The sequence below is a fragment of the Prunus dulcis genome, chromosome 1 (assembly GCF_902201215.1).
Source record: "Prunus dulcis chromosome 1, ALMONDv2, whole genome shotgun sequence".
Lineage (NCBI taxonomy): Eukaryota > Viridiplantae > Streptophyta > Magnoliopsida > Rosales > Rosaceae > Prunus > Prunus dulcis.
The window spans coordinates 31064548-31079898 of record NC_047650.1 but is presented as its reverse complement, the minus strand read 5'-3'; the positions used below and the strand labels follow the sequence as shown (position 1 = coordinate 31079898).

The following is a 15351-nucleotide window of genomic DNA, read 5'->3' as shown; positions in this document are numbered from 1 at the left end:
CTGTCTAGTCACAGCGATTGGCGCCATCACCCTCAAACTACTCCTCTCTTGCTCCTCTGCCTAACACACCTATCGATCGAGACTCAAGTTCGTGCTGGATTTTGACTAGAAAATTGCCCAACCGCTTTCACCATCGTGGATTCCGGTTACCTCATGCCGCGCCACCACTTGGAAAAGATAGCCCTCTCCTCCCTCTATCTTCCCCCTATCTTAATCGACACAATTGACGGGCATAGCCACCGGCTTGAGCTCAGGAAGCTCTGGCCAAAACCCTCTCTCTCTCTCACTCTCTTCCTTGTTTTGAGCGTTTCCCGTGAGAATGAACACATCTTTTTTCTGTTTCTATAAGTACACGTGAACTTATTTTCATTTTATGAAAACATTCTCAGTGTTTTCTGTTTTTGGGCCACCGAACGTGTTCTTGCCTCATTGTTATTCTCTGAAAATGAAAACAGCCCTTTAAAACTTAACCGAACGGGCCCTAAGCATGTCTGAAAAAAGAACATTACGTTGGAAATGGTATTCGCCAGTAATATCATAGTATTTCATTATGTTGATAAGAACTATAATTTTGCACAAGAAGCTTAACATGGCTTTAATTCCACGACAAAACACATGAAAGTCAAACAACTTCAACTCAAGAAAGTACTAATTCCCCATCACACACTCTCAGGACGCACAAACGGCTATATCTTGAGAAATTCATTTTAAGTTGAAATCATCATCTTGAGAAATTCATTAAAATCAAGGATTCCATTTCCGTCAAGATCAAAGACTCCAATCATGGACACACACTCATCATAGGATCTGGCTTCACCTAGTCGATTGAACATATTCTGCAACCCTTTTGGTGTTATGCAGCCACAACCTTTATCAACTTCAAACATCTCAAAAGCCCCTTTAAGATCATCATCGTCGGCATCACCCTCCCTCCCCATCAATTTCACAAAGTCTTCAAACTCCAATAAGTTGTCACCATCGTTATCAAATTCGTTGATCACACTCTGAGCCTCTGCATTGGACATGGATTCCCCTATCGACATGAAGTAAGCCTGAAGTTCGTCACACGAGATCTTTCCGTCTCTGTTGGTGTCAAAATGATCAAAAACCTTTGCAAGCTCGTCATCTTTTGCGATGCTACTGTTTTGATTTTGAGTAGGACAGGGGCTCTGGCTTTTGGGTTTTGAACGAAGGAAAGGGAGGGTTAGTTTGAAATTCTTGCTATTAGAGAACCATTTGAAGAGCTTGGATTCCCTGTGCATGATTTTCATTTTTTACAAATTGTATAGGAGAAACAAAGGGTTGATAAATAAAACGTTAGAGCTATAGCTATAGCCTGCTAGAGCCTACTAGGACATATATATATATATATATATATATATATATGTTCTTTAACAAGTTGTCAAGTGGAAAACTTGAGGCTTGAATGACGTTGCCTAGAAATGTAGGTTGGAAAGTTGGGTTACATGAAACTTCAGTGTAGTTTCTCAGGAGTCATCAGCATAGCAATTGGGTGACACTTGCGAGATTGACTTACTTTTCAATGGCTTATCTTTTTATAATTACTACCATAACTTTTAACCTTGTGAGTACGCTGATTTATATACAAGCTTTGTTTAAATGCGGCGAAGCAACCACGAAATTCTTGTTAGAATAAATAACATTTACGCAATCTCTTGTGACTTGCCACTCTCTCAGCCACTTGCGGCAACATTTGATATACGTGACCCTTCCAACATCTAAAGAGTTGCCATGAAATTGGCCTGTGGAGAACATGACTGATTTCTCTCACCATTAATCAAATTGAATATTAACAAGTGAAAGTACTAAGCATTTTGAAACCTCTTTTCTAGTCTAAATTAATAATATTTAGGAAGCTGAATTAACAAAATTTTAACACGGACAGAAGTTTGAACTGGAGTTGGAGGGTGCGCCAGGCCAGTGCTGTAGTGCACCGCAGAGGCGACGCTCGAAGACCCCAATAGCAAGCTACTGTGATGGGTCCTCCCCTTCAAGAAATTAATTTAATATCGTGTGGGCCTATGGCCCACGTATCAGATATTAAACTGATAAGAACAGATACTACACTTGATCTTAGCCAAAAGGCCGAGAAAGGTATGCTTTGTTCAGCAACACGTTTTCGTTTTTATATGGCATGCAAGCTTCCCTGTTTTATGATGCTGGCGATATGGGACGAAAAAACGCAAGATATGATGCATTCTCTTTTCCCCACGACCAATATTCTCTTTTCCATCAATTTCACAAGTTCATGATCCGCTTAGAAACACCACACAGTGCATTGGCTTGTTAAAGTTATTATTATTTTTCGTTACAATAGTAAGAAGAAAAGTTTAGTTCCAACTGTACGATGCCCTTAAAAAGCTGTACTTCCTTCGAGTTCTCCGACCAACTCCTTAACACCGTTCTCCGAAAACTGAAGCTAAACCCTGCTTAGGCTTTTTTCAAACTGGCTTCAAAGCACCCAAAGTTTAGGCCAAACCTCAAGTCTTAATCGTATAATTTGTTCATATATATATAGAGCTCAAATGTATGACCAACCCAAAAACGGTATTTGAATGAATTATCTGGATTCGCAAGAAAAATTATTCAGCCTGTGGTTTGCGATGCTCATGCGCTTGTTAGGAGATTGCGATGCTCATGTGGTTTGCGATGCTCATGTGGAGACTAGAAAACAAACTAAATTTCAGTTTGCGATGCTCATGCATTTTTAAATGCTGACTTGGTTTCTTTTTCTAATTTCAGTTTGTTTGGAGATTGCAGGCCCAAATAAAAATCTAAACTAGATTTGGTGAGGTGCGCCAGGCCCATGCTGTAGTGCAACACTTGGGCGACACGCGAGAACCCCAATAGCAAGCTACTGTTGCGGGCTCTCCCTCTAAAGAAATTAATTTAATATCGTGTGGGCCATTGGCCCACGTATCAGATATTAAACTGATAAGAACAGATACTACACTTGATCTTAGCCAAAAGGCCGAGAAAGGTATGAGTTAGAACCAATCACCTCATTCAATTTTATATGCCCAGCTGCTTCGCTAATTCTGTATGTCTCCGATGTGGGACAAAAGTCGCAAACGCAAAATCTGACTCATTTGGCTCCTACTAATTTCACAGAGAACATTGGTTAACATACAGTCACTTTACAAAAACATGTGAAGTGCAGTCCTAGACCATTGGCTCCTACTAATGTTACAGTTACTATCACATCACATATTGAACGATTGCGAAAGCTCTCTCTTTTCCGTCGAACTAAATGCTCTTAAAAATGCCTTGTCTAACTGAAGAAATTTGGATCGAGCACAGAGACTTTTCCATAAACTTTACCAGAAGGGGTTGGCTCTCTTCTCTTCTCTTGTTTTTTTCTTACAGGGATTCTAGTTTTCAAATATTAAAGGACCTCCCCGAAACACATTACATATCTAAAGCTACGAGTGCGTTCTCAAAACACATCTGAGTTAAATGTGGAAGTACATTGATATCTCTTTCTCATGTTCACATTCTTTCTGCACATCTACATATTTAGTCGACTCAAGAGATCCTTCAATCAACTCAATTTTTAGTAAACTGGGCCCTCATGTGGACTTTTAAAACTCAATTATTTTTTTCGTTGAGAGTTTCCACTGACTTCATGAATGGGTCTCCTCCATGAATTTAACATGACATCGTTGTCCCTCCTTACTTTAATTTTGTTGATTAAATTAAGATTATACAAAAGTATTGACAACAAATCCAGGACAGACACCTAATAGCAACAACAAGCTTTCCCTCTCAAAAAAACAAAAGAGAAAAAAAGAAGAGAAAGTCATGTCACATCTTTTTATTTATTAATTGGTGGGAGGTATGCGTCATGTTAATAAAAACGTAGACTTACAGGCACCACCATAATTGACAGGCAGGCAGGCAGGCAGGCAGACACAAAGAATATGCCATGCCATGTCCAATATCAGCATTGAGCTGAGCTCTGCGTAGAAACATGGAAACACCTAGACTACATGTGAAGAAATGCATCAACCAGGGCAGCAATGCATTTTCAGGTCATCCCAATTAGCAGCACTGAAGCCCTACCAAGGCTTTCAGCTTCGTGTTTGTGTAGTTGTTTATAAATTTTGTGTTTTAATACAAGTGACATTCGTGGAGGGGCGTTCATTAGTGGGATTACTAATGACATCCAAGCTTTATATGAAATGTCGCTATATAGCTATTTATGAAACGTCTATTATAAACTTATTAGGTACCACCGTGGATGAAGACGAAGACCACTTCACCATACTTTCACCGCAGACCTTAAATCAAGCATCACTTTTTAATTGCCCAAGTTGTTGTCATAAGAGAAAAGTGGTGGTCCAAAAACGCAAAGCTTTGAGCCTGCGAGATGGACTCCATCTTATCTTGTTAACTAATTCCTTCTAAAAATATTTGAAACAAGTACTTAAGAAGAAATATATATATATATATATATATATATATACATATACTTTTTAAAGAGTAGAACAGGAGTATTCTCCAAGTCCAGGGTTGTTGTGATGATCATGGTAGGTAGATTAATCTATCTATCGCGGACATATGATCAATTAATAATAAACAGAGGAATATATATACATATATATACTTATCTCGTATTTTATTTTTTAAGTTATAATCATGCCTCGCATCTTGTATCTTTGGTTGGAAGATTTAGTAAACACCTACTACGGAATATTTAGATTGAGGACATCCCTTAATTATTCCTATAATTGAAAACGCATATTAAAAGAAAATTATTTACTAAAAATAAATTAGCATAAAAAAGGAAAACAGACAGGCAAATGGAAGGAAATAGAACACGTACAAGATCCAACGCAATAGCTTTTTAAAGGGAGAAACACTTGTGTAACAGTTTTTGCTAATCTCGGCCAATCCTACTACTTTGGCCGGGGCAGAGAGGAGTCGTCGTTAATTGTAAAACAGGAGCTAAAAGTACGTGGGACCCACACGCGTACGATCTTCTTCTTTTTTTTTTCATCCGGCTCGCATGGGAAAGTGCTTTTTAACCTCTTGAATATAAAACTATGCTGCCGTGTGTTCATTTTATCGGTCTTACTCTTATTAGTTACGGCTTGCCTTGCGACCTTCGTCCTTGTCGTTTTGCCCCTTCTACCGACACTCCATATCATTTGTCCCAAATAAATTATATACTTGCAGAATTTAAAATAGAAAACTAACAGGTTGGCAGGCATTCGACTAGAAAGAAACCATATATAAAACAGTTGAAGCCACGATGGATGACAATTACTTTTTTCAATATGTCATTTATTCATTTGTTTTTTTTATTCAAAGACACTATTATTAATTGAGTCATTTCTTTCTTTGCGATTGTAGCTGAAATGTTCAAATACAGTATAGAGGGATAGGCCCTACTAGGGTAAGCAAAACAAAAATGTCATCCTTTTTGTGGCTGCCTGCACTGCATATTGACAAGCAGTTGGGTAAGTTTTGGTTTCATGCAAACTTTTTTCTTTCCCTCTGCCAATGGAAGGGAAGGCTTCGAATGAAGAACCTCACAGCCATAGGCTGGCCTTTTTATTAAGTCCAACTTTGTCCAAATCGTAAGTCAAGGGAATGCCTCTGGATAGACTTAGAGTACGTTTCTACGTACCATACTCAACCTACATTTTTTTGTTACTTAGTTAAAGAGACAAATAAAGCTGGCAAATGTCTTTCCAGCTGATACGTTCATTCCAAGCAAACCCCACCCAATAAAAAAATGGAGAATATTTACAACCTTTGAATATAAACTTAATAACAAACAACTTCAAAGACTGCGTTTAATGAAGTTTGAAAATGATTCCATAATAAGACATTAATCTTGAACTGATTGCTAAGTCCAAACTACAGAGTCTTTCCAAATTAGACGAAAGGGTTAATGGACCCTTCTACTAGCTACTTTTGATGGTAATAGAGATAATTAACCTACTAACCAAATGTAATTCTATCAACAACAACAACACTATAAATATACACCGTCTTTGTCTCATATATATGAGTCAAACTTCAAACTTCTTTTAAGTTTAACAAAGTAGAGATAAATATCACTAAATCCAATACTCGTTATAGTTATAATCACATATAGTTTAGTCTAGCGGGAAAATTGAAATCTCACTTTCTCCACCGCATGTGTAAAGAGACGCATATTGAACAAAAACTGTATTAATAAATAACGATATTGATTTACTCATTGAAATCAAAATATTATGAATTAAGCCACCAAATTAAAACAGCTCTTTTGCTATACATGAATTACAGACGAATATGATACAATTACGCATTATATATCACACTTTTATTGGTGACAAAAATTCATGACTTATTCCATTTTTATTACATTTGAGTATATGTCATGAGTCTTTTTTTATACATATTTTCCAGATGTACCTGTGTCATCATCTACATACAATTCAATTATGTTTCCTTCCACCACCCTTCTTCAATCGCATTTCCAAGCGAAGACTGATCATCACGAGCGAGCGAGCTCATCATCAGACGACGACGCACAATTCACAGTCTGCGGCGGCTTCACATCTCAAACCCAGAACGCACCGTTTTGTTCCACACTTTCATGAATCCAAAACAAATGGCGTTACCAAGAGATCATAAGGAGCCCAGAGAGCATCCAGAGGGCAAGGCCTGTTGGCCTCGAGCCTCGCCCATGGCTTTCCCTTCCCGCTCCAATGCAACAAACTCACCGAACCTGGATGCAGATCTCTGCAAAGCCCTCTGAAGTTGTCACCTCCGAGCCCGTGCTGGTTCCACCTATGCTCCACCGGCGCTATGTTTCCGGCGAACACCAGCAGAAAAGGCGGTAGCGAGCCGAGCTCGTAGATTCTCATCCGCTTCTGCAGCTCCATCCACTCCTCGATCTTCGTGGTGTAGTCGCCGCCTCTCCAGCGGTCGAGGTCGATGACCATAACGCCGGTGTTGAAGTAGCAGGCCTTGCGGTCGGCGAAGGTGAGCGAGAGGGAGGGGTTGGACCAGAAGGCAGGGGTAAAATAGGTAGTGAAGTTGGCGTTGCAGTACTCGGGGGCGGCGAGGACGGAGGAGGGGCCGAGGGGGGTGGCGGCGAGCTTGGCAATGTCGTCGACTAGGATGAGGTCGGAGTCGAGGTAGACGACGCGTCGTACGCAGAGGGGGAGGAGGTCGGCGAGGTAGCTGCGGGCGTAGTTGAGGGGGCAGTCGAGAGCGGAGCGGATGGAGATGGAGATGAGGCCGGAGACGTGGGAGTCGTCGAAGTGGTAGATTCGGAATTTCAGGTAGGGGAAGGAGGAGGAGATTGTGTCGCGGAGTAGGGAGGCGTTGGCGGTGGCGGAGGCGACAAAGTGGAAGACGGCGTTCTGGGGGCAGGATGAATGTTGGAGGACGGAGAGGATGGCGGCCATGGAGCCGCGGATGTAGGCGGTGTCGAGTGTCATTGCCACATGGACGGCCTGATAGGCGCAGATCATCATGTGGTCATCGTCTGATTCGTCGGGGTCCAAGTCGTCGTGGTGGAGGGGGGTGATGGAAGGGCAGTCTGGGGAGTTGTAGAATTGAGGGGCTTCCCTAAATTGTTGGGTGGTGGTGGTGGTGGCATTGGATGTGCTTGTGGTAGCAGCAGAGACTGAGGGAGCGGGAAGTAGGAGGATGAGGAAGGCAACGAGGAGGAGGAGGGGGAGGAGTGGTGGTGGCTGAGGGAGAGGCATGGGTATGGTTTGAAAATGGAAGTGAGGGAGAGAGTGAGATCTGTATATATTGGGATAGCTTTAGCTTTATATATGGGCAGGGGGGGGTTTAAACTTTAAACAACACGCTTTTTTAAACAACACGCTTTTGTACTCTATGCAAGTTTTTTTTTTTTTTTTTTAAATATAAAGATAAATAAAGAGAGGAGAAATGGAATGAATAGCTGGATGGGGGTGCAGTGTGTGCAGGCATGGGAAAGGAGGGGCTTAGGCTCTCTTAGTGAAGAATATTATGGGAAGAGGGAGTTGTTGAGTTCACATTTAGGCTATAGCTATGATGAATGATGATGCAATGCATCTCTTTCTTTCTAGTTCAATGTCCTTGTTTTTTAATTAAAAAAACACAAGTAATATTCTAAACTATAAAGATGAGGGGATTTATCATACACATATTATCAAGGTGTTCGAATTTAAAAGAGATATTTAGTGATATACCCATTTCTAGCACTAATATTATAAATAAACCCTACACAATTGAATTCCTATAAACAAACCAAAAAAAAACCCAAAAAATGATAGCTAGCCTTATTGAATTTAATATTGATTATTAAATTACTTTGATGCCCTATTGAGTGCTTTGGGTATTTTTATGAGATTTTGGGGTTGGGCTTGTTTTAAGAAATTGATGGCAGTTTTGTAATTTATAAGAAGTTAAAAGCTTTTTTGTTATGTTGTAAATGGGCTTTGGGTGTGTTTCTAAAGTCCATTTTATATAGGGTATTTTTATAATTTGGGCCCCCATATTGGGTATAATAGTGAATCTCCCAATTTAAAACTACTAGTTTGCAAATCAATGTTCTTTTTTCGTTAACCAAAATTATTTTATAATTTGTTGTGAATTCATCGAAAGAATTACATTAATTATGCCTTAGTAGTAGGTAAGTGGATTCAAATTTGTACGAGTAGGTAAATTTTCTATTTTGAAATTGCCAAGTTGGTTATTCTTTGTTCATACCAAATTAGAATTAGAATTGATTTAGTAGCTTTTTAGGGATTTTATAAAGACTGACTGCATCTCTTTATTTATTTATTTATTATTATACTATTATTGACTGACTACGGACAGTTCACCAAAAACTAACTCGTTATATAAGTAAGTAGGACCTAGAAAATGTCTGACTTATTTGGCCATAAACAAATTAAGTCGTAAGATATCATTATCCAACATATGTCTGGAGTCTTGACAAACAAAAGAATAAATTTCTATAAACAGATTAATAATAAGAAAATAAATTATCATCAGGAATGTAAATAAATCATTAAGAAGTTTAAGGAACCAAAATAATTAAATTATGCACATAAGAAAAAGTAAAAGGATGCCAATGAAAAGAAAAGGGCGGCGTAGAGAGATGCAAAGGGTGGGAATGATTGAATTGAATCGATTAGATCATCTCACCCTTTGTTTTTCTTCATGATAGCGTCGATTGGGCCCCACGGCTTTGTACATGTCTTGAATTGAAGCTTTCTGTCTGTCAAATCGCATGGTCGTGGATGCTTCCTCGACTAGTAGGGATTCGTAACAATTAATCTTTCTCATCAAAAATACTTTTCTCATTTTTGTCACTTTTATTTTATGGTCAATACAATAATAATATTAATAGGACGATATCTCCCTTTGTCTCAAAGTGTTGATGTATCGCAGTCGGGAAAACTATTTTTGAGCAACCAAATGAGAGAGAGGCACATAAAAATTCAAAGCAAACGAACAAGACAAGTTCATACTTGGTTTAGTTACCAAGTTTTCTCCTAACACACACATACTCCATTCCAGACCAGAGGAGACGAGGATAAAATATTTTATGTCACAATCATATCATGTGCTAAAAGCTCAAATGTATTAAACTAATTATGTGATGTGGTTGGAGATGCCAACTTTTCGACTTATAAACCTACTTAATTGTTGGACCATCGTTAGCAACACGTATTATTAGTGTTTAATTTTGTGGATTATACGTGTCATTAAGTAAATTGCGACTCGGACTTTCCTTAACAAATACTCAATCATTGATTTTCCTTGTTCTTTTGTTCTTCTTGGCAGCTAAATCATGGTAAACAAATGTTCCCCTCATTTTGCAGGTTAGATTAGAATTAGTAAGGCATTTGTGAGCAGAAATTAGGAAGAAAAAAGGTTCAAAATTCATTCTCCAGATTCGTTAGAACACGCTTGGTACACTTTATCTGATTTTATTACTCAAATAAGAGCAACAAACCATAAGAATTAAACAATTTATTTACCAGGGTCAACATCACCGTCACACACGATGTCATCATTTCCATGTACCCAAAAGTCAATATCCAAAGCATCGTTATCATTATTCTTATGTCATGGTTTTGCTATTTGGAGGAAATTAATTAAAGATTTAACCATAAATGATGATGTCATAAACAACTCTTATCCATGTTCTTCAATTTCATATCACAAAGGTTTTCTTCATCTTTCTTATTGATCTCTATTTTCATAAACAACGCAAGAAAAAAGCTAAGTTGCGCAAATAGAGCACGGAATGAATAGAGATTAAATTAATTAATTAATTATAATTGAGTTACGGAATTTAATTTATTATATATTATTCGTAAACACAGTGAAAATTGAAATAATTAAAGAATCCAATTGAAATAGGTAAATATGTCACAATCGAAGAAGTAAATTAAGCATAATAAGATATTTTGATTATAAATTTCGATCTCTTGGACTACAGGAGTTCAAGAGATTTGTGGTCATTTATTGTTGGATGTAAATTCAACGGGTCACTCACTCTTGCACTTATTTTAAGAAACTTTTTTGAACAACTGAATATTAATCCAATGATGAGTGACCACAATCTCTTGAATCCCTTTAGTTCAAGAGATCGAAACTATATAAATGTATACATTGAACTTTAAAGAGTGGTGACAGAGTCACCGACAACCCAAAACCTGCGTGGGTCATGATCGTCATAAAAGGAAGCTTAAATGAACTTCACCGTGCACATGCTAATGCTTCTCCTCTATATAAAGATAGACACTAGGGATTGGGATTTGCATAATATTGCATAATATTGCATATTAATTGCGTGCACAGAATTATTGCATCAATTAATTTTACAATTTCGAATCCTTATGAAATTTGCGCTTGACTAGTATAAAATAATCATTATTATTAGTATTAATTTGTTTTGAATATAGTAATACATGCTCGAAAGTCATCTCCTCTCCTCCTCATCCATGGATCATCAAAGTGCTTACAATTTGTATTTGTCGGTGGCTGACGCATACATACCCTAGTAGTATACAATACTTAACAGTCGTGTTTCGCGTGCCGGAGAGGAGAGCATGGTGGTGGGTACGTAACGTACGTTCAAAGATTCAAAGTCAAACTTTAAAATATTGAGAGGTGACTTTCATGCCTCCTAATAATTTTCTCTACTTTCTTGAAGCCTAACCTAACCTATACAACCTTATGAACTCGACACTACCTTTTTTTTATTTTTTTTATTTTTATACATAAATTTTAAATTTTAAATTTAAAAGAGAAACTCTATGCAAGCTAGTTTAGTTTGTCAAAATTACAGTTTATTATTTTATTTTAATGAAATGTATTTATTTTTATTTATTAGCTGTGTGTGCCTAACTTGCTGGGAAGAAGAGAAGATGTCTATAGCACTGAGTGACAATTTACAAGTCAAGTCGTTGAGGCAAACTAGGCCAAGCCGGTGCCAGTTTTGCCTCTCCTTTGACGTGGTATTGTATTGGCGTTTTCCAATGGCATTCTATCACACTGCAAGTATATATGCCCAGCCAGCCTCTATCACATTAAAGTATAAAAAATCTAAATACTCAAAAAAGGATGTTAATCAGGACTGCATAACTCTTTCCTTTTTCTCTTTTCTAACAAAAGCATATGGTTAGAGGTAAAAGCCAAATTTTGACAAGAGTATTTCAGTGAGAAATCGAACTTGAGGAGAAAAGCCTCAAACAACCAATTTGAACTTGGGAAACTGTTTAGAGGACGATTGGAGATGGCCTAAGCTAAATTACAAGAGCTAGAAAAAGTAATGTCGACAAATAATTGAACGAAGCAAATCCAGAGCTAGGAAAAGGGGCCACATGCAGGCAGTACGCATCCATTAAATTGGTGGATCAGATCAATCACAAGACTAACAAAAAGCTCGACAGAAAAACCGTTTGAACACTTGTGTTGCAAATAAACAATGCATCTTTAGACAAGATTGATGCATATCTAACTGCTTTGTATTCTTCTGACCAACAAATAATAATTGCTTTGTAATCTTGTATACTTGTGTGAACTTATAGAAAACATGTCAAAAATGGTACGCATTCCATGACAATCAGATCTACCACAACCACTCATGCAGGGCATGCACGCATAAAAGTGTCAAATTCAGACAGTATACATCAGATTCGGCAGATAAAAGTATCATGAGATTTAGGAGAAGTTCATACCATTCAAGAATACAAAGTAATGTCATACATTGCATGTGAAGTTCGCTAATAATCCAGCAAACCACAATTATCATGTCAAACAAACCATAACTATCATGTCAAGTAAACCACAATTGCCATTCTGATGATAGTGACACGTAAAAAACTCTACAACATGACTGGTAATAGTAAAATATGAACACTTCCCCTGATCAGAAAAACAAAGATAAACTAGCAGATATACAAAACCACGAGGTTGACCACGCCCTAAACATCAGTTAGCAACTTAGCAAATTGAAATTGATAGCATATTCAATCTACTGCCACATAAGAGCCACAAGTACACAAACTACAACAAATAAAAACAACATCTTCAGGAAATAATCTTGTTGTCCTTGACCTGTAGCCCTCCTGTGAATATGGTATCTATGCGGATGGCGGACAGGAAATGAATTTGAGAACCCATGAGGAAATCCAGCAGTTGCACCATACATTGCAGCATCAGGAAACCCATGTAGCTGAAAATTTAAGAGAGATGGGATAAGGCCACCAAAAGCCGCCGAAAATGTGAAATTCCCAAACCTTGTGGTTGCAATGGGTGCAAAACCTCCCAAACCCCCCAAGCCTCCCATGAATCCAAACCCACGCGGGGGAAAATGGTTTGGTTCTGGTGGAGGAGCTGTTTCAGGTCTTTGTCCTGCTGGACGGTTTGGGATATTAATACCAGGTATTGCCTTCGATCTTGGGTCAGTTGATGTCTTTCCCCTACCATATAAGGGCACCAAATTCTCCTCCTTTATGAGGGCTTTGCAAACAGGGCATTCCTGAGAGTGGGAGTGAATGTGGAGCCATTTGTAAAGGCAAGGCCAGCAGAAGAGATGGCCACATAGGGTGACAATGGGGTCTTGGGCCAAGTCGAGGCAGATATTGCATTCAAAATTACCAGCATCACTGTTGTTATTGTTGCTGCTGGAGTAAGAAGGCCCTTGGGATGGCCTGCTCGTTGATTCCCCGAACCCACTTGCCATCCCTGGAAGATAAATTAGGTAAAAACCAGCCACTGCAACATCTCAATTACCTTAAACCACAACTCATAAGCATCGTTATATACAGGAAAGCCCTAATTACACTGGATTAGCACGAATTTTTTTTTTAAAAAATTAGAAGATAAAGTCTATTCATAATTCCAGCCAAAGCATAACAATGATTAAAAACCCAACCAAAATTGTAAATAAATGCGTGAATAATTTCTAATTCATTATAAAACTTCATTATTTGGCCCTTCTTGATCATGAGAGTAATAAATTTAGTCTCAACATTTTGTGTTTTGTACATAACGATTCAAAACCCCCTGGATCTCTTAAAATCTTAATAGAATAAGCCAAACGCACAGTTTTAAACATGAATTTGAAAATTTCTCAATCGATTATCAGAATCTGCTAATTACAATTAGCAACAAAAATGCAGAGACAAAAGAAAAAGAAATCAATTCAATAATCCGATCAAATATATGAACAAAATTTAGGGCAGAGATTAACACTGACCTTCACATAGAAGAAGTAGAGGAATCGAAGCCAAGTCAATACGAGTATTGGCGAGATAAATCCGTTGACGGGAAGCAAGAGCAAAGAATTTTGTGTTTGGTGGGAGATGCAGTATTGACGCGTTTGGAGATCTCCGGACAGGAGATTGTTTTCCTTGCCCAGCTGGCAGCTTTCCAATGGTAGATTGTGACTCCTCGATTTCTAGCCGTCGGATAGATTATGGATTCATAAATCAACGATGTTAAAATGACTTGTTCTGGGCCAGTTGGTTGCATAAGGGTTGATGACCGTGGGCTTTCTCTGGACTTGGGTTGCATTGTCCTTGATCACTATGGACTTTTTCTTATGTTTCAGGGGCATTTGGGCCTGACTCCGCCCATCATATTTGAATAAATCATGGTTTTAAAAACAAAGGTGAAATAGTCATGGTGTTTTGGACCCTAAAACAAATTTGGTTATCTCACACCAGTTGTCTAACATATTGTGCTCGAACTCTTGCACCCGAGTTTAATCTCCTTTTCTATACTTTAAAGTAGTTAGAATATGGTTTATAACCAGTTGTCTAACATATTGTGCTCGAACTCTTGCACCCGAGTTTAATCTCCTTTTCTATACTTTAAAGTAGTTAGAATATAGTTTATAACCAGTTGTCTAACATATTGTGCTCGAACTCTTGCACCCGAGTTTAATCTCCTTTTCTATACTTTAAAGTAGTTAGAATATGGTTTTCTAAAGTATATATATATAACATGGTTTCAAATGACTTTGCACCAACTACTCATATGCAAGAGAAACATATGATTTCAATTTGACTTTATTTGTTAACTATTGTAAGTAATGTGAAGAATTTTGGGTTTCATCATGTCAACATTTAAAGTTCATAGTAAACTTATCAACTAACTTGTAGTTGAACGTTACTTCTCTTTCTAGCGTTGAAAGATACTAAATTCGAATCCTTTTCTTTCTCAATTTTTTTTGTTTTCCAAAAATAGATAGTGAACTGTAACCAATTTGTCATGTAAAAGAAGAAAAAGAAAAGCAAATAATTCAATGGTGCTGTAATTTGGAGCAATTAAACCTTTGGCAAGGACTGCTTTCATTATCTCAACACCGCGGTATTGATTTGACATTTTGACCACAACCCTGCGCTTCACAGGCTCCATGGTTTCTCCTTCTCCACACAAAATGAAAATCGGGTGGACAGCTCACGATTTCAACTACCATGCCAATGGTGGGCTTCTAGTGGATTTTATTATCTGGAGTAAACAATCTAGTGGACGATGCACAAATGTGATTTGAAATTGGCCACATGTGCTTTTGTGCCTAAGCCGTTTCATAAAATATCTATACACAATCACTTTCGTCAAATTTATGTGCAAAATATCTTCGGTCGCAAATGAATTTTATTGTCCTCGTGATTCATATTTCATATTTTTAAATTTTTTAAAAAGAAGCGCATTTCTAAAGTCCAAACAAGCATATTTTTCAGTCAGAAAGTTTCAAAATACTCATTTAACTCATGGTCCACAGGAGACACGCTCTAAATGGGTTTATTCTTGCAGTGTTCCAAATCCTTCTCTAGAGAGATGAAAAATAACCTTTGGGACCAAGAC

At 37.9% G+C, this 15351-nt stretch overlaps 3 protein-coding genes and 2 non-coding genes across 6 annotated transcripts; all 5 read right to left on the bottom strand.

Annotated features, from left to right (window-relative positions):
* Positions 1 to 505: 505 nt before the first annotated feature.
* On the bottom strand, positions 506 to 1327 carry LOC117615177 (probable calcium-binding protein CML41). The gene has a single exon (XM_034344203.1). The coding sequence runs from the start codon at positions 1269 to 1271 to the stop codon at positions 708 to 710; it is 564 nt and encodes a 187-aa protein (XP_034200094.1). The 5' UTR covers positions 1272 to 1327; the 3' UTR covers positions 506 to 707.
* A 596-nt stretch (positions 1328 to 1923) lies between these two features.
* Positions 1924 to 2119, bottom strand: LOC117616841. The gene has a single exon (XR_004584192.1). It is a non-coding gene; the product is annotated as a U2 spliceosomal RNA (small nuclear RNA).
* A 690-nt stretch (positions 2120 to 2809) lies between these two features.
* On the bottom strand, positions 2810 to 3005 carry LOC117616842. Its single transcript, XR_004584193.1, has one exon. It is a non-coding gene; the product is annotated as a U2 spliceosomal RNA (small nuclear RNA).
* Positions 3006 to 6224: 3219 nt separating this feature from the next.
* Positions 6225 to 7807, bottom strand: LOC117616368 (probable galacturonosyltransferase-like 1). Its single transcript, XM_034345669.1, has one exon. The coding sequence runs from the start codon at positions 7731 to 7733 to the stop codon at positions 6612 to 6614; it is 1122 nt and encodes a 373-aa protein (XP_034201560.1). The 5' UTR covers positions 7734 to 7807; the 3' UTR covers positions 6225 to 6611.
* A 4452-nt stretch (positions 7808 to 12259) lies between these two features.
* LOC117616524 (E3 ubiquitin-protein ligase RNF185) lies at positions 12260 to 13903 on the bottom strand. 2 transcript variants are annotated; one of them, XM_034345862.1, is made up of 2 exons: positions 13739 to 13903; positions 12260 to 13224 (listed from the first exon to the last, which is right to left on the bottom strand). In XM_034345862.1, the coding sequence occupies exon 2, from the start codon at positions 13220 to 13222 to the stop codon at positions 12512 to 12514; it is 711 nt and encodes a 236-aa protein (XP_034201753.1). In that variant the 5' UTR covers positions 13223 to 13224; positions 13739 to 13903; the 3' UTR covers positions 12260 to 12511. The 2 variants fall into 2 exon arrangements, with proteins under 2 accessions (XP_034201753.1, XP_034201754.1); XM_034345863.1 differs by having other exon boundaries at positions 12260 to 13272; positions 13739 to 13874.
* Positions 13904 to 15351: the final 1448 nt, after the last annotated feature.